The sequence below is a fragment of the Rhea pennata genome, chromosome 28, assembly GCF_028389875.1.
Source record: "Rhea pennata isolate bPtePen1 chromosome 28, bPtePen1.pri, whole genome shotgun sequence".
Lineage (NCBI taxonomy): Eukaryota > Metazoa > Chordata > Aves > Rheiformes > Rheidae > Rhea > Rhea pennata.
The window spans coordinates 3,543,844-3,560,327 of NC_084690.1; the positions used below are offsets into that span (position 1 = coordinate 3,543,844).

At 74.5% G+C, this 16,484-nt stretch overlaps 2 protein-coding genes across 3 annotated transcripts; both read right to left on the reverse strand.

Annotated features, from left to right (window-relative positions):
• Positions 1-302: 302 nt before the first annotated feature.
• On the reverse strand, positions 303-6,289 carry PDLIM2 (PDZ and LIM domain 2). The gene is made up of 11 exons (XM_062596793.1): positions 6,242-6,289; positions 5,181-5,333; positions 4,737-4,843; positions 4,002-4,153; positions 3,095-3,164; positions 2,870-3,003; positions 2,727-2,778; positions 1,112-1,257; positions 850-995; positions 629-749; positions 303-505 (listed from the first exon to the last, which is right to left on the reverse strand). Exons 3-11 carry the CDS (start codon positions 4,827-4,829, stop codon positions 313-315), a joined length of 1,107 nt encoding a protein of 368 aa, XP_062452777.1. The 5' UTR covers positions 4,830-4,843; positions 5,181-5,333; positions 6,242-6,289; the 3' UTR covers positions 303-312.
• A 697-nt stretch (positions 6,290-6,986) lies between these two features.
• On the reverse strand, positions 6,987-14,767 carry SORBS3 (sorbin and SH3 domain containing 3). 2 transcript variants are annotated; one of them, XM_062596922.1, is made up of 19 exons: positions 14,718-14,767; positions 13,896-14,002; positions 12,759-12,924; positions 12,589-12,664; positions 12,271-12,494; positions 12,126-12,189; positions 11,911-12,052; positions 11,738-11,831; positions 11,571-11,621; positions 11,372-11,458; positions 10,573-10,628; positions 9,885-9,985; positions 9,716-9,795; positions 9,069-9,115; positions 8,876-8,990; positions 8,663-8,788; positions 7,602-8,068; positions 7,406-7,512; positions 6,987-7,312 (listed from the first exon to the last, which is right to left on the reverse strand). In XM_062596922.1, the coding sequence occupies exons 3-19, from the start codon at positions 12,891-12,893 to the stop codon at positions 7,251-7,253; spliced, it is 2,034 nt and encodes a 677-aa protein (XP_062452906.1). In that variant the 5' UTR covers positions 12,894-12,924; positions 13,896-14,002; positions 14,718-14,767; the 3' UTR covers positions 6,987-7,250. The 2 variants fall into 2 exon arrangements, with proteins under 2 accessions (XP_062452906.1, XP_062452905.1); XM_062596921.1 differs by lacking the exons at positions 9,885-9,985; positions 13,896-14,002; positions 14,718-14,767 and having other exon boundaries at positions 8,876-8,947; positions 12,759-12,908.
• Positions 14,768-16,484: the final 1,717 nt, after the last annotated feature.

A 16,484-nucleotide genomic window follows, 5' to 3' on the forward strand; every position in this document is an offset into this window, starting at 1 on the left:
AGCAGATCTCTGGAGGGGGCCACGGGAGCCCCGACCTTCCCCAGCAGCGGGACAAGGCCAGGCAGGGCCCCCCCGCTGCTCCCCCCACGCACCCCGCACCTCGCTTACGGACCACGCGTGGCCACGGAGCAAATATATATTATATTTATATAGAGATCTGGTTTGGAGAAGCCCTTTGAGGTCAGTGCACTAAGCGGTGCCAGCCCCCCCGCCCCGTTCGGTACCTAAGTGCTCAAGCGTTCCCGTGCCCCCCCCCCCTTCACCCCCCGGCGTGTCCCCCACCCACCCACCCCCGGGTGCGCGCGGAGCCGCTCAGGCCGGGGGGCCGCGGGGGGCGGCGGGCCCCGCCGGGGGGCCGCGGTAGCGCAGGCGGGCGTGCTTCTCGCAGTACAGCTCGTCGCCCACCCAGAAGTGGCCCCGCATCTTCAGGCTGAGGCCGCAGTCGGAGCAGGCGTAGCACGACGCGTGCCGGTAGCGGCCGTCCTGGATCCTCACCGCCTGCGTGCTGCGGGGCGGGGGGGGGGGGCAGAAAGAGGGGAGGGGGTGCTGTGGGTGGTGGTGGGGCGCCCCACGGGGACCCAGCACCGCCCTGCTCGCCGCGGTGCCCGGCCGGGGGAGCCGCACTCACGCGATGGTGCCGCCGCACTTCTCGCAGGCGTGCAGCTTCTGCAGCGCGGCGCCGGGCTTGGGGGCGCCGGGCTTCGGGGCGCCGGGCGAGAGCCGGCTGGGGAAGGGGGCGGCGGGGCCGTCTGCCGGGAAATAGGGGGCGGGGAGGGGGGGGGGGGAGCGGCCGTCAGGCTGCAGCCCCCCCCCTGCCCCCCGCGCACCCCGCCGCGGCCCCCCGCTCACCCGCACCGCCGTCCTCCAGGGCCTCCTGCAGCAGGCGGAAGGTGTTGGACTGCCGGGGGGCGGCGCGCAGCTCCCGGTTCTCCTGCAGCATCTTGTACACCTCCGAGTCCTCCTCGAAGCGCCGCGCCGCCGGCTCCGAGCCCGGGCTGCGGGACGGCACCCCGGGCAGCGCGCCCCGCGTGCGGCCCCCGTCCGTCCCTGCCCGGGCAGCGCCTGCCCCCTCGCAGGGCGCCCGGGCGCTCGCCCCGAGACGCCTCCCTACCTGCCGCGCTGCTCCGGGGAGGGCGAAGCCTGGCCCGTCACACGCCGGGGGCTCGCGGGGGCCCAGACCCCCGGCGACGGCGGGTGCTTGGGGACAGGAAGGATCGGCCCCGGGGAGCTGCTCCGGCGGCTCCGGCTGCCTCGCTCCTGCCGAGGAGGGAAAAAGAGGGGCTGGGGGAGGCTCGTGGGCCGCAGGAGGCCTGTGCCGAGCATCCCCCCCCCCGTGTCCTCGCGTCCTCGGCCCCGGCCTTCCCGCTGCACCGCGGGCAGAGCGCACGAGAGGGCGCCTACGGACCGTCCCTCGGCGCCGGCAGCGGCCCGGGGGCTGCGACCGCGACGGGGCGCCCCGGGGCCTGGCACGGGGACGCGGCTGGGAGCTGCTCCTCCGACGGGCGGACGGACGGAGGATGCTCCGCACTGCTCCTGGGACGGACCGAGGCTGCTCCGTGCTGCTCCCGGGACAGAGGGAGGCTGCTCCGTGCTGCTCCCTGGGGCTGGACCGAGGATGCTCCGGGCCGGACGGAGGCAGCTGGGGCAGCCGGGCCGGGGACCGCACCCCCTGGCTCCCGCCGTGCCGATAACTCTGCGCCTGTGCCGCTCCCTCCCGCGGCATCTGCTCCTGCTTAGCAGCCCCGGCGAGGCAGGAAAGGCGAAACCCCGGATAAGTGGAAGCTGATGTTCCCGGCGCAGCCGGGAGGCGGATGGAAACCGCAGCAGGAGCCGAGAGCGGGGCGGCTCAGCCAGGGCGCGGGGAGCCCAGGCACACGCCGGGGTGCACCCGGCCCCGGCCCCGCTCCCGCCGGGCACCCGCTGCGGACGGCACCCGCAGCACCGCCGAGCGCGTGGCTGGACCGGCACCCCGGCCTCGGCCCCGGCCCCGCCGGAGTCCGGGCCCGACCGCAGCCCGGGGTGCGATGAGAAGTGCAGCTCAGAGGCGTTTCCCCGCTCTCCGCTGCTTGCGGCGGGGGCGCTCCGGCGGGGGGAGCCGCCAGCGCGGGGGCAGAGGGCACCGGGGCTGCCGCCGCCGCGGGGCCCCGCAGCCCCCCGCGCCGGGGCGGGGAGGGAGGCGCCGGGCCGGCACCAAAGCAAACAACGCGCCGGGGAGGAGCGAGGGAGCAGCCGGGCTGCGGACGCCAAGGGTCGGCCGGGGCCGGGGCCAAACGCGGCTGGAACGGGCCGCGCGCGGGGCCACCGCGCTTCCCAATTTGGGCTTGAAAAACATCCCCGGCCCCGGGAAAAGCGAGGGGGAGGGAGGCGAAAAGGGAGAGCAGCCAGCGTCTCCCGAAACCGCGGCGGGGAGGGCCGGCCCGGCCCGCGGGCGCCCGGGGACCGGTCCGGGCGCTGGGGGAGCCTGGCCGCGTCCCACCCCCGCCCCGGGCGACCGTGGCACCCGGGGAAGGCGGGCGCTGCCGGGGGGTCCGAGGGGGCCGCGGGCGCTGGAGCCCGCCCTGCCAACGCCCGGGGAGCGCGGCCCGGCCTCCCCAAACTGGTTTGGCCTCCCCAGCCCGGAGCCGCTGCCAAGAGGTGCCGGGAAGGAGGCAGCGAAACATCCCTGCGCGGGCGCGCAGCGCGGGGCACGGATGCGCCCGCGCCGGGGACGCGGCCCCGCCGCTCACCTGGGGGAAGCCCAGAGGGGAGGAGGGATCCTCGGCAGCGCCGGGCAGGGAGCTGGGGGCAGAGCACGGAGCCGTCAGCGACGCCCCGCCGGCCCCACGGCGCCGGCCCCACGGCGCCCGCCCGCGGCCGGGTCCTGCCTCACCTGCGGCCGCCGGTGCCCGGCTCCCCCCGGCCGTCGGCGGAGCCGGGGCTGCCGGGCCGTGGGCTGAGAGAGGCCGGGCTGGAATAGGAGGATCTCAGGGAGCCCCGGCTCTGCTCCCGCGTCCTCACCGCGTCCTGGGGAGCGAAAGGGAGACGCCGTCAGCGTGGCCACCCCGGGGCCGAGGCGCGCGGGGGGGGGGCCAGGAGCATCCCTGCCCCGGCTCACCTGGAAGCGAGCAGCCAGCCTCTCCGGAGAGCTCTCCCCGTTGGCGTGGCCGGGAGACGGCGTCGGGGGCCTGGAGGGCAGGAGGGGAGTGAGGGGGTCCCATGGCATCGCCGGAGCCACGCCAGCTGCCCGCCGGCGCCGGATGCTTGGCACGTGGCCCGGCCCCGGGCTGGCAGCGAGGATGCGGGGCCGGTTTCTGTCCTGCCTCGGCTTCCGCGGAGAAACCCAGCTGGGGCTTTGATGTAGCCGGGAGCTGGGATTCATTAAGGGAAGGGAGCGGGGAAGGGAGCGTGCCGGGGTCCAGCCGCTCTGCGGGGACGTGCCGCCGAGGGGCTTAACCCCTGCTCCGCCGGGGCACACGGGGCCCGGCTGTGGGATGGCGCCCGGCAGAGCCGCTGCCTGGCGTGGGCCAGCGAGCCCCCACGTGCCAGAGGGCCTGGGGAGGAGGCGAGAGGCAGCGCCGGGAGTTTCCTGAAAGCCTCCGAAGCACGTCCTGACTCAGCACGGTGCCGAGTGCCCGCGGCATCCCGGGAAGCCTCGTCCCCCTCACCAGTGCTGCACCCTGAGCGCCTCCGACCCACGGCCACGGGGCGGGGGGCAGCCACCGCCCCTGTCCCCAGGGCGCAGCTGGGATGGGACCCCCCCAGGAGCTGCCGCCCGCTGGCATCTCCCGCTGCAACCGGTCGGACCTGGTGGCTGGGTAACGGCTGCCAGCGCCAGCGGCCTCATTGCCGCGTTTTGCTCTAATTGCGGAGCCGGGAAGGGCTCCCGGGGGGGGGGGGTTGCATGGCCCCAGGGGCAGCTGGAGGGGAAAAACAACCCGGCACAGGCAGCCAGGGACGACACTCCCCGCGGCGAGGACGCAGGCATCCGGGCTGCCGGGCCCGGCGGGCGCTGCGGCGCCCACCTCTCCAGCTGCAGCCGCAGCTGCCCGCCGCTCTGCTTGATCTTGTTCTGCGCCTCCACGTTGAGCATCTCGGCCGCGCTCTCGCCGTTGATGGAGACGATGACGTCCCCGGGCTGGAGGCCGCCTGCGGCTGCCTTCCCGCGCTCCGCCACCTCCGGGGAGAAGGGGACACAGCATCACCCCAGAGCCAGAGGATGCTGGCACGGCGGTTCCCCCCGCCCAGCTCCCCCCGCTTCAGGCAGGCCGGGAAACCTGCGCCAAAACCTGCCCGTACACACGCAGGCGGTTTTAACTGCAGCATCCCCACGGGCTGCCCATGCCGCAGGTGCATTGCCCCGGTGCAGCGCGGTCCCTGCGCCCGGTGGGCGCCCCCAGCTCGGGGACGGTCCCCGCTTCCCACATCCGCCCCCCTCCCCCGTTGGGATGCTCCGACCCTGCCGCAATGGTGCCGGAGAGGGGGGACCAAGGCCGCAGGAAACTCCTCCGCCGGCAGCCCAGCCCTGCCTGGCCCCGGGGCGGCACCAGGCCCCGGCGCCTCCGTCGGCCGCGGGGCCCCCGAGCCCGTTCCCACGGCGCAGGAGTCCTCAAGGACAGTAAACAGGATCCGCTCCTCGGCTCAGCCCGCCGGCAGCCTGGCACGGCGCCCGCCGCCAAGGAGCTGGCTCCCGGCAGCGCCGGGGCGCCAGGCTGGGCTGCCGCGGGCACGGCCAGCGGGGATCCCGGTGGCGCTCCTACCTGGGACACGGCAATGGGTTTCCTGAAGTCTCGTCCCCCGGTGATGCGGAAGCCCCAGGGCGCCGGTCCGGCCAGGGTCACTGTCACCGACATGGCAGCGGGCGGCTCTGCAAGGGCAGGCAAAGCTTGGCCGCGGGGCAGAGCCGAAACCCTCCCCGCTCTTCCTCCCTGCACGAGGACCGGTTGGGAAAGCCGCCCGGCGGGCGCACGGCGAGGCCCCCGGCGTGGCGGCGGCGGCCCCGCGGCGAGGCCGAGCGAGGCGGCGCCTTCCTTCCGGGGAGGGGAGCCGCGTCTTCGCGCCGTCGCAGGGTGCCCGGAGCCGCCGCCGCTTCCTCTCGCAGCCGCCGTGCCCCGCGCCGAGGGCTGGCGGCTTCCTGCCCGGCCCGCGGCGGCAGAGCGGCTCCCGCGCCACGGGCGCCCTGGCCGGCGCCTCCTGCTCCTTACCCGGCCGAGAGGGAGGAACCCGGACGCGGAGGTCTGCAGGCGCCGCCGCTCTCGATCCCTCGCCCTGCGGTTCGGCAGGCGCCACGAAGGATGCTGGAGGCGATGCCAGCCCCAGCGGCGATCCCAGGGGTGGCACAGCGCGGGAGCCCTCCCCTAGGAAGCAACGCAGCCCTTGGCGTGGGACGGGACGCTGCTGCCGCGGGCATGGGGAGCTCCCCCCCCACCTCCAAAAATTTCAGGTCTGGGAGCTCCTTGCCGCCCTTGGGGCCGGGCTTGGCCCCGTGCGGCCGCGGGGCCACCACCCGGCGCCGGAGCCGGGCGCCCGGTCCCAAACCGCCGGGGAAGGCATTTTAAAAATCCCAGGCGCACAAAGCGGGGCTTGAGAGCCTGCCCGGAAGAATTTCCTGGGCTGGGCTTTGCAGCGCCGGGACGAAAGCTGCAGCCCCCTCCCCGCACGCCGGTGCTGGGCGCAGCATCCCCGCGCCGGCAGCTTGGCCCCCAGGGGCCCAGCGCTGCCCGGCCGGGTGCCACCGCCATGCCCCGCGTGCACCCCTGCGGCACAGCGACGCTTTTGTGGCAGCTCTTGGCACCGAGGGCAGGCGCGAGAGCAGGGTGACAGGCGATGCCAGGCGGCGCAGGGGGACGCCAGCGACAGAGGCGCACACCCGCGGGCCTGGCTCCTCGCCGCCCCCCCCCCCCCGATGCCAGCAGCCCCCCGAGGACCCCCCGTCCCGTGGCCCCAAGCAAGTGGTGCCCCGCAGCCTCGGCACCCCGGCGGCTGCAGCCCACCCGGCTGGGCAGCCCCGAGGGCGGCTCGGCCCCTCGCAGCCGCCCTCCCTCTGCCCGGGGGCCCAGGCGTCCGGCAGCCCCCTCGGAGCAAGCAGCCCCCCGACAGCCGCCCTCCCTCCGCCCGCAGCATCCCGGAGAAAGCGATTCCCCCCCCCCCCGCCACAGCCGCCCTCCCTCCGCCTAGGGGCCCAGGAGTCCGGCGGCTCCCCCGCCCCCACCCTCGCCTCCCGCGAGGGACCCAGGCGTCCGGGGACAGCGGCGAGCGCACTCACCGGCGGCGGCGGAGCCGGGCGGCCCCGTGGGGCGGCGGAGCCGAGCGCGGCCGCGGCCGCGGCGCCGCCCCCTCGGAAGGGGCCGGCGGAGCCCGGCGGGGCCGGGCCGGGCCGGGCCGCGGCTCCGCAGCGCCGTCTGCGGGCACCGCTGCCCCGACGGGGCGCACGGCCCGCAGCAGCCCGAGGGCAGCCGCGGGCGGCGGGAGGCCTGGGGACGCGTGTGGGTCCTGTCTATGGGGCACGGGCCAGGCCGGGCAGCCCTGGGCACCGCCACAGCCCCACACGGCACCGCCGCCCCACGTGGCACCGCTGCCCCACGCTGCCGTGACCCCAGGCAGCACCGCGCCCCCACACCATGCACGGTGGCCTCCCCACGTGCCGTCGTGCCCCCCCGCCACGCGCCCCACGTGCAGCGTCACCACCCCATGCAGCGTTACCACCCTCGGCACCCCCACTGCCCCACGCAGGATTGCAGCCCCACGCATTGTCGCAGCCCCGCTGCAGCCCCTGCACTGTCGCAGCCCCACGCCGTGTCCCCCCAGGCGCCCGTCCCCCACCTGCCCCGGGAGCACCGTGGTGGTGGCAGCACGCCGCACGCCTTCATCCGCGGGCAGCCTTTTGGGAGCACCCACGGAGCCGTGCACGTCCCGCTTCCCAGGGGCACGCGGGACGCATCCGGAGCCGGGCAGGGCCAGCGGCGCTCCGCTCCCGCCCCGTCCCAGGTACGAGCAGGCAGAGCCGTGGCGGGGGCTGCAGCCGAGCTTTAATGACGGGCAAGGAGGGAATGCGGCCGGCACGGCCTCCCCCGGCACCGGTCCGGAGCGGGGAAGCAGGGCCAGCGGGCCGCCAGCGGAGGCCACGAGGGGTCGGATAAAGGCAGCGGGGTGGAGGAGGCCCCGCGCGATGCCGGGGTGGTGGGGGGGAAGAAGAGGCACCGCACCCCGCGGGGGGACGGTGAGGGGCTCGCGGGGCCGAGCCGCGGGACGCTCCTCTTCTCCGCGCCGCGCGCTCACACCGGCGCCACGTAATTGCCGGGGAAAGTGCCGAATTTCTGCGTCCTCCTGGAAACGCCTGTGGCGGGGAGAAAGGCAAAGCGAGGGGAGGGGGGTGAGGAGCCGGGCCGGGCGCCCGCCGGCCGGGCCCGGCTCCGCGGTGGCCACGCACCCACGAACCAGCCGTCGTCACACTGCTGCATGACGTCCACCCGGTCGCCCTCGAGCAGCTCCAGCTCGTCGGCGTTTTGGGGCCGGTACTGGTACAGCGCCCGGTAGCTGCGAGACGCCGGCTGCCCTGAGTGCCCGCTGCCCCGCGGAGGGGCAGCGCAGCCCCTCGCCCGCCCCGCGCGCCCGGCCCCACTTACGGGGTCCACTGGATGTCGGAGCCGTTGGAGGAGGGGGCGGCGGCGGGGTGGGCACCGGCGGGCGCCGGGTGCTGTGGCCGGCTCAGCTGCGCCGGGCAGTGGGGTCCGGTGGCCGAGGCAGGCGGCGGGGGGCTCTGGCCGCGGGCACGGGGCAGCTCCGGGGAGCGGGGCGAGGCGGCACCGAGGCGGCGGGGCGAGGACGGCGGCCCCCCAGCGTCGCCGGGACCCCGCTCCGCCGCCCGCCGCGGGGCACCGGGGGAGCTGGCCGGGAGCTGCGGGCACGGGGAGCCCACGCGGGGGCTGGAGGCGGCGGGCGACGGGGGGAACTCCTCGGCGCTGGCTCTCACCCGCGGCTCCTTCAGCACCTGCACGTAGGTGGCCGGGAAGATGCCCTGCCGGCTGGTGCCAGAGATGCGCCCCTCGTACCAGTTCTCGTCCACCCGGCGCACCAGGCAGACGCGCTCACCCTGCGGAGTGGAGCAGAGCCCGGGTGAGGGGTTGCACCCATCCCGCAGGCTGAGGACACCCATCCTGGAGCCTGGTGGCACCCATCCCAGAGGCTGGTGGCATCCATCCCAGGGGCTGGAGGCACCCATCCCAGGGACTGGTGGCACTCATCCTGGGGGTTGGTGGCACCCATCCTGGGGGTTGGTGGCACCCATCGTGGAGGCTGGTAGCACTCATCCCACAGGCTGGTGGCACCCATTCCGGGGGTTGGTGGCACCCATCGTGGAGGCTGGTAGCACTCATCCCACAGGCTGGTGGCACCCATCCTGGGGGCTGGTGGCACCATCCCAGGGGCTGGAGGCACCCATCCCGAGGGCTAGTGGCACCCATCCCGGGGGTTGGTGGCACCATCCCGGAGGCTGATGACACCCATCCTGGAGCCTGGTGGCACCCATGTCGGTGGCCACCAGGTGCCATCGCCTCCTGTCCCAGCAGCCGGCGGCTCCGCTCCCCGGGGGGCTGGTGGCAGCCATCCTGGAGGCCAGCAGCACCCATCCCGGCGGCCGGCAGCACCCGCGGCGGCGGCGGGCGCGGTGCCGGCGGCGCGGCGGTACCTTGCGGAAGGAGAGCTCCACGGGCAGCTCTCCGCGGAAGTTGTAGAGCGCCAGGGCCTCGCCGTACTCCAGCACCTGGATGGTGGGCGCTTTGATGGGCTTGGGCACCTCCGTGGGGGGCAGCACCTGCGGGGGGGCGCCGGGAGCCGGTGAGCCCGGCGGCGCCCGGCGCGGGGGGCTCCGGCGGCGCCCGCCCGGCCCGGCCCGCCTCACCTCCACGTAGTTGGAGGGGAAGATGCCCACGCGGCCGTGGTGCTCGCCCTCCAGCCAGTTCCTGTCCACCTCCTTGTGGATGTAGACGATGTCGCCCCTGCGCAGCGGCAGCTCCCTGCGGGCGGCGGGGCTCAGCGCCGGCCCCGCGCCCGGCCCCGCGCCCGGCCCCGCGCCCGGCCCCGCCGGCACTCACTTGGGCGACTCGGCTCGGAAGTCGAACTTGAGGCGAGCCGCCTTCATCTGGGGAGGCAGCGGAGCCGTGGGGCGGCCGCCGCCGCCCCCCGCTACCTCCCCCGGCCCCCCGGCACTCCAGCATCCCGGTACCCCCAGTACACCTAGCACCCCGGCAGCCCCGCATCCCGGCACCCCGCTACCCCCAGCCCCCTGGCACCCAAGCACTCCCGGCACCCCAGCATCTCCAGCATCCCGGTACTCCTGGCACCCCCTGCACTCCCAGTTCCCCAGCACTCCAGCATCCCAGTACCCCCGACACCTAGCACCCCAGCACCCAGCACATGAGCACCCCTGCCACCCCAGTATCTCGGGCACCCCCAGCACCCTGGCGCTCCAGCATCCCAGCACCTCCAACACTCCAGCACCCCAGTATCTCCAGCACCCCAGCACCCTTGGCATCTCCAGGACCATGGCACCTCCAGCACCCCAGCACCCCAGTACCTCCAGCACCCCCTGCTCTCCCAGTGCCCGCAGCACCCCAGCATCCCAGTACCTCCAGCACCCCCTGCTCTCCCAGTGCCCCCAGCACCCCAGCATCTCCAGCATCCCCTGTACCCCCAGCACCTGGCACCTCAGCACCCCCAGCACCCGACATCCCAGCCTCACCTTCTTCTCCTCCCTCCTCACTGCCTCCGCGGGGTCCCCGAGCTGCGGCAGCCCGGGCAGCATTCCCGGCCGGAGCGCGTCTGCAAGCAGAGGGGGCTCAGGTGGCTGGTGGGGGGGGGATACGCGGGACCCCCCTCACCCTGCTCCCCAGCCCCGCGCGGCTCCTCACCTGGGCCGGCAGCGGGCGGGCGGCCGGCGGGGCTCCGCAGCTGGCGGGGCGACGACGGGCTCCTGCGGGGCGACGGCGGCTCGGGCGCAGCGCCCGGACGCCTGGGCCCGCACCAACCGCTTGGTCTCGGTCCCAGCGGCGCCCAGGCAGGACGGGTCCAAAGTTTGCCTGCTCCCCCCCCCCGAACACCCCCCCCTACGCCGCTGCCCCCCGCGGTGCCCGCTGCCGCGGAGCAGGAAGCGCGGAGCAGCCGGAGCCGCCCGGGAAGGGCTGCCTGGCTAATGGATAACCCTTAAGGAGCCCAGACGCCCCGGAGCAGGACGGGGGTGCAGGGGGCCGGCGGAGGGGCAGCCTGGGAGGGCGCTGGGTCCCGGGGGGGGGGGGGGGGGGGCTCCCGGCGCTGGTGGCAGTGGTGACGCCGGAAACGTTGCTGGAAACCCTGCTCCGTCCCAGCCGCGGGACACGGCGGCCCCGCCGGAGGGGCTCGGCCCGGAGCAGCCGCGGTCCCAGGACGCCTGGGCCCCCACCCGGGGCTGGGGGGGGGGGAGCAGCGGTTCCCGCTGGGCAGGACGCCGCCGCGGCCGGGACGCTCCGGTTCGCCCGCGGAGGGGGGGTCCCGTCCCGCGGCGCCCTCCCTCCGGCACCGCAGCCGCCCCGGCGCGGGGTCCGGCCGCCGGGCTCTACTCACCGGGCCGCGGCGGAGGCCGGAGCGGGGGAGCGGGCGGCGGGATCGGCCGCCGGGCGCTGCCGAGCGCGAGAGGAGCGGGAGGGGGTGGGAGAGAAAAATTAATCATCCGAGAGGCCGAGCCTCGGCGGGAAGCGAGGGAGTCCAGCTCCCGGCGCGGCGGAGCCAATAACCGCCGGCCAGGAGAGCCGGACACGGCCCGAGGCGGGGTCCTAGCGTCCCGCGGCCACGCCGCCGCCACGCCGGCCACGGCCACGGCCACGCGCGGCTCCCGAGCGGGAAGGGCGGCGCGCGGTGTGCCGCGGGCTCATCCCGCCGCGCGCGAACCCGGCCACGCTCGCATCCATCCGGACGTGCAGCCGTGCGCACACCCAGCCGTGCGCACATCCAGCCGTGCGCACACCCAGCCGTGCACACATCCAGCCGTGCACACATCCAGCCGTGCATACACGCAGCTGTGCACACACTCAGCAAGGGTCACATCCAGCTGTGCACACACCCATCTGTGTGCACATCTAGACGTGCACACACCCGGCTGTGCACACACCCAGCCGTGCACACGTCCAGCTGTGCACACATCCAGGCAGGGTCACATCCAGACGTGCACACACCCAGCCATGCACAGATCCAGCCGTGCACACATCCAGCCGTGCACACATCCAGCTGTGCACACACCCATCTGTGCGCACATCCAGCCATGCACAGATCCAGCCGTGCACACATCCAGCGGTTTGCACACCCAGCTGCCCTTTCAGGACAGGGCCGGGCGGGCCGCGGCACCGGGCAGGGCAGAGCCGGGTACCTCGCGGGGGTGCTGCCGGCTCTCCATGGCCTTCATGTCCTTGTCGAGCTCCTCGCTGAGCTGCTCCAGCTCCCGCTGCAGCAGCACCTGCGCGGGCGGCAGCGGCTGTGGGAGGTGGCCCGCGCCGGTGCCCGGCGTGCCGCCTCGGAGCCGGCGAGGCCCCGGCACCTGCGGAGCCCAGCACGCGCCCGGCGCTTACCTCGATGGGCTGGGCCCGCGCTGGCGGCACGGCGCTGGGGCGCGGCTGGGGCTGCGAAGGGTGACGGGACGTTGGGGCTGGGGCCGCGGCGCACGTGCCACGCTGCCGGCACGCCGCCCCTCCGCGGGAGCATCCTCCCGGCGTGCCCGCTGCAAGAGCATCCCTACCTGCGCGGGACGGTCCAGCACCGAGGACTTGCCCGGTTCGTAGTCAAAAATGCTGCGGGGCTCTGCGGCGGAGCCGGCGTCGCCCCAGCCGGCCCTGTGGGGAGCCGAGAGGAGCTCAGCAGCGGCGGCGGCTCGGACACCCCCCGCGCCGGCGGCCCCGCAGCCCCGCTCACCACTCCAGCCCGTTGGGCAGCCCGGCGGGCGACGGCCCTTTCCTCCGCGGCTCCGGGGGAGACGGAGGCAAAGCGGCGGGGGTCCCCGTCCCCGTCCCCACGCGGGGCTCCGCCGGGGCGTCCCAGTCCAGCAGCGGCGGCTCTGCGGGGGGCAGCGGGATGAGCGGGGCGCCCGCGGCGCGGGGGGCCGCCGGGGCCGCCGGGGCCGCCCTCACCTGGCAGCTTGCGGTGGATCTGCTGGAACATGCTGCGGTACCAGTCGCGGGGCCGGTCCACGCTCTGCCGGGGGTGGGAGCGGGGGGAGGCTCAGCGGGGCGCCGTGGGGCAGCACCCGGCCCCCCGCGGGCCCCCCCGGCTCACCGAGCGCGAGGCGATGGGCATGCCCGTCTCGTCCACGGGCCCGATGCCATCATACTTCACCCAGCGCTTCTCCCGCCGCTTGCTCTCCTTGCTCCAGGTGGCCGACCAGCCGGGCGGCCGGGGGGCCGGGGCGCCGGGACCCCCCACGGGCCCTGCCGCCGCCGCCGCCGTGGGGCCGGGCGCCTTCGCCTCCTTGCCCGGCCAGGTTTGGTACCAGTCGCTCGCTGCGGGTGAGACGGGGGGCTGCAGCGGAGCCGCCCCCCCGGCTCTGCTCCGCTCCGCCGCGGCGTTCCCGGTGCAGGGGGGGGTCGCCGGTACCTGCGCTCCGGGGGGCCGCCGGGCCGTGGAAGTGGAAGTTGAGCGTGTTGGAGCCGCGGTGGCGGATCACGGGCAGCTGCGGCACAGGGACGCGGGGTGTGGGGGGCGCGGGGGGGGGGACCCTCGCCTCCGCCCCGCTGCATCCTCCTGTGCACCCCGGCCCCACTCACCCGCGCCGCCGCCGGCTGCGGGGCCTCCCACGGCCCCGGCGGGCTGGGACCCCACGGAGGCGGCTCCGCCGGCCGCGGGTGGAAGCGGGGGCCGTCCTCGGAGCCGGCGCCGGGGGCCGGGGAGCCGCCGGCCATGGCCGCGGGGAGCCGGGGGGCCGCCCCCGCCCTGCGGAGGAGGAGAGGCTGCAGCCGGGGGGGCTCGGGGGTCCCCGCGGAGCCGGCGGCCGGGCCGAGCCCTGGCGCCGTCGCCGCGGAGCGCTTCCCGGGTTTTTTTTTTTTTTTTTTTGCAGGAAAAAGCGGCGTGGAGCCCGGGCGTCCCGGCAGGCAGGCGAAGTGGCCGTTCCCAGGTGGAGCGGCCCCCTCCCCTGCTCGCTCTTGCATCCCACGCCGGGGACGTCGCGTGCCCCGATGCCAAAGCACGTGCCCGCCGGCCGCTCGGCGCCCGGGCAGGTCGCGGCGCGGGGCTGCACCTCGCCGGCCGCCCCAGCCCCGGCGCCCGGCCCTCCCCGGCCGGGACCGCTGCCAGGCGGCCGCCGGGCCGGGGCCGAGCTTCCCCGCGGCAGCCAAAAACCGCCCAAGTATTTCCACGCCCTGCAGTGCAAACAGGGAGGAGAGAGCGGGAGAGCGGTGGGAACAGCGTGTCCGAGCAGAGCGCGATCCCGCTGGGGCGGGAAGCGCTCCGCGGCGAAGAGCTTAATCGCATGAGTCACCGTGGGAAACGGGCGCACGGGGCCCGGAGCGCCGGGAGCCGCCGGGGTCCGGAGCGGCGGCCGCGGCTCCCGGCTGCTCCGGACGCTTTGGAGCGTGTCCTGGCCGCCCGGAACGGGGCAGGAGGCCTCCCCGGCGGCGCTGCTGTTTTGCAGCGGCACGAGTGCGTCGGGTCTCAGCATCGGGATGCCCCCGCTGCTCCCGTGGGGACAAAGCGCCCGCGTGGGACGGCGCCAGCCGTCGCCCGAGCCGGGGGCGAGGCGGTGGCGGCGGGTGCCGTGCTGCACCCTCGCCGTGCCATGCAACTCGGTCCCCCCCCCCGGGGGGGAAACTGAGGCACGGCGGGTCCCGCTCCCCTGCTCCGGCCCCCGCGGCCCTTCCCGACACGGCACGACGCTGCCCAGCCCCGCGGCGGGAGCCCGCTCTTACCTCCCGGGGGTGCGGGCGAGCGGGGCCGGCCGAGCCCCCGCGCCGCACCGGACGGGACGGGACGGGAGGCGGCGGCGGCTGCCTCCGGCCGGCGAGCGGGCTGCGAGCTGCAGGGGGAGCAAGGAAATGCAAGCGGGGAGGAGAGAAAAGAAAAGAAAAGAAAAAAAAAAAAAAAAAAAAAAAAAGAATAGCAAGGAGAAAAGGAGCGAACCCGGGCAGGGGAAGGACGGCCGGGCCCGGAGCCAGGGCCTCAGCGGGCGGGAGCCCCCCGGCCCGCCGGCAGCATCCCCGGCTATGCACGGCCGGCAGCGGCGGGGAGGCCGGGACCCCCAGCGCGCTGCCCCCCAGCCCGGCAGTGCTGGAGCCGCGCTGGCCTGTTCGGAGTTTCCAGTGACATTTCCAGGGCTGGGATCCAAGGGAGCGGAGCCAAGAGGCTGCGCTCATCCCGCGGCGGCGGCGGCGTTGCCGGGGCCGCCCCATCCCGGGGGGCACTCGCCTGCTGCCTTCCGCGGGAAGGACGGGGAGGAAAGCGCCGGGCACGCCGGCTGAAGGCCGCCTCGCCTGCTGCCCCTCTCCCCGCCGCGCTGGCTCACTTCCCCCTCCGAAACCTGCTGACAGCCCCAAAACGGCCCTTCCTCCGGCTCCAGCACGCACATTCCCCCCCCCCCCCCCGATCCCTGCGTAGCTCCGGTCGGAGCAAGGGCGGCAGGGACGGGCCGGTAGGGCCGTGCCGGGCACCGGGGCGACGGCCGCGGCGCGAAGCCCGAGCCTCTACCGGGAGGTTTGCAAAGAGCAGCCCCCGCCCGGCACCGCGGGACTCACCGCCGCGGCCCCCGCCGCCCCGCTCCGGCGAGCAGCCTCCCGGGCCGGCCCTGCCTCCCGCCGCTCCCAGCGCCAGCCTCCGCTCGCAGATAAATATTTGATGGGCGGCCGAGGACAGAATTAGCTAAGGGCGAGCGTTTCCTGTTTGCCCGGGGGGAGCGCGCCGGCGGCCAGCGATGCTCTCGCCCAGCGGCCGGGCCGTGCTGGAGCCCCTCGGCACCGAGAGGCCCGAAGCAGCCGGGGCGGCACCGGCCGGGGATGCCGGGTGCAAAGTGGGGAGCAAGGAGCACCCTCGTTTGGGGGGGAAACGCCCAGGGAAGGCCGAGGGATGGAGCCAGATGTTGGGCCACAGCTGGGTCCCCGCTGCCTGCCTCCGCTGCGGCGCCGCAGCCCCCGGCTGCCCGGGCGCGATGCCCGCGGAGACCCTCCTCTTCCTCCCGGCCCCGCCAAAGGCCGCCGGAGGAGGTGGAGAGCTCTCCGAAGGCACCGGGCAGCGCACGCGGGCTCCGGCACCAGCCAGAGCAGCAAAGCAGCCCCCAACCCTCCCGCCCGCCTTCCCCAGAGCCGAGCAGCGGCCGCGGGGTTTCGCCCCGGCATCACTGCTGAGCCCGCCGGGGCGATACAAAAAAACACGCCGGAGCCGAGCGACTGTGTCAATTTTGAACTTTTTTTTTTTCCTTAAAGATGACTTCCAATTTACATTAAGACAGTTCTAACAAATTCATTCCTTGTTCACAAAAAAAAAATTATATTAAATAATTTCTGCCAATAAATAACATTTTCACCATTTTTTTTCCTTTAAACATAACTAAAAAAGCAAGAAAAAAGAAAGGAGGCAGTCTCCAGGCAACGGGCATATGCTCCTTCAGCATCGAGAACCTAAAATCACCACCAGCGCACCCATCGCTCGTCCCACGGGGCTTCGCGGTGCTGTCAGCGGCAGGGCAGCCGCCGCGCCGCTCCGCTCGGCCGAGCTCTGTCCGAGCGGCGCGACGTGCCGAGACGGGCCCTCGGCCAGAGGGGTGCGGGACGGCGTCACAGCAGAGGTTCTCCCTACACAAGGTGAATGCACCTTTGATCCCAAAGCTCGAAATAAAACCACCGCCCAGCCCATTGCTGACTCCCCTCCTTGTTACATGCACCTTGCTATAACATGCAAAAAAACCCAGGCTGCAAGGCCAGCCTGCGGAGGAGGAGCGCGGCGCGCGCCGCCCTGCCCAGGCTGGGCTTCCACTGACCGCTCGTACTCCTTGGCTTGAATTCGCACTTTTTTTAAAAAGTTTATTTTTTTTTTATTTATTTTTTTTGCAAAGTCCTGTTTGTCAAGCTTCCGGATGGCAACCAGGGAGGGAGAGGGACGGGCAGGAGCTCTGAGATGAGGTGTCGTTAGACGTGCATAGCTCCGAGGTGCCGGCGTTCGGGGAAAAGGAAGGGGGGGAACGGGGTATTCCTAGAGTTGTTTTGCCTCGGTGGGAATATCTCAAGCCGGCCTGCGGAGCAGGGCTGCCTGCGGGCCGCGCTGCAGAAGGCCAACGCCTCTTCCCCGCCAGCCCAGGGCCGCTGCCGGCCTCCGCTCTGAGCTCTCACCTCCCTCCTCCCCAAAAGCCGGGGAGGAGGAGAGGTTTCGGCGCTGGGGGAAAGCCCTGCCTTCCCCACGGCTCTGCTGGCGGCCGGCAAAGGCCCCTCTCCGCGGAGCGGCAGGGATGCCAGTGCGGAGGGTTACGAGGATGAGCGTCGGCCCGCGACGGGGGAGTTCAGTCCCTCCCC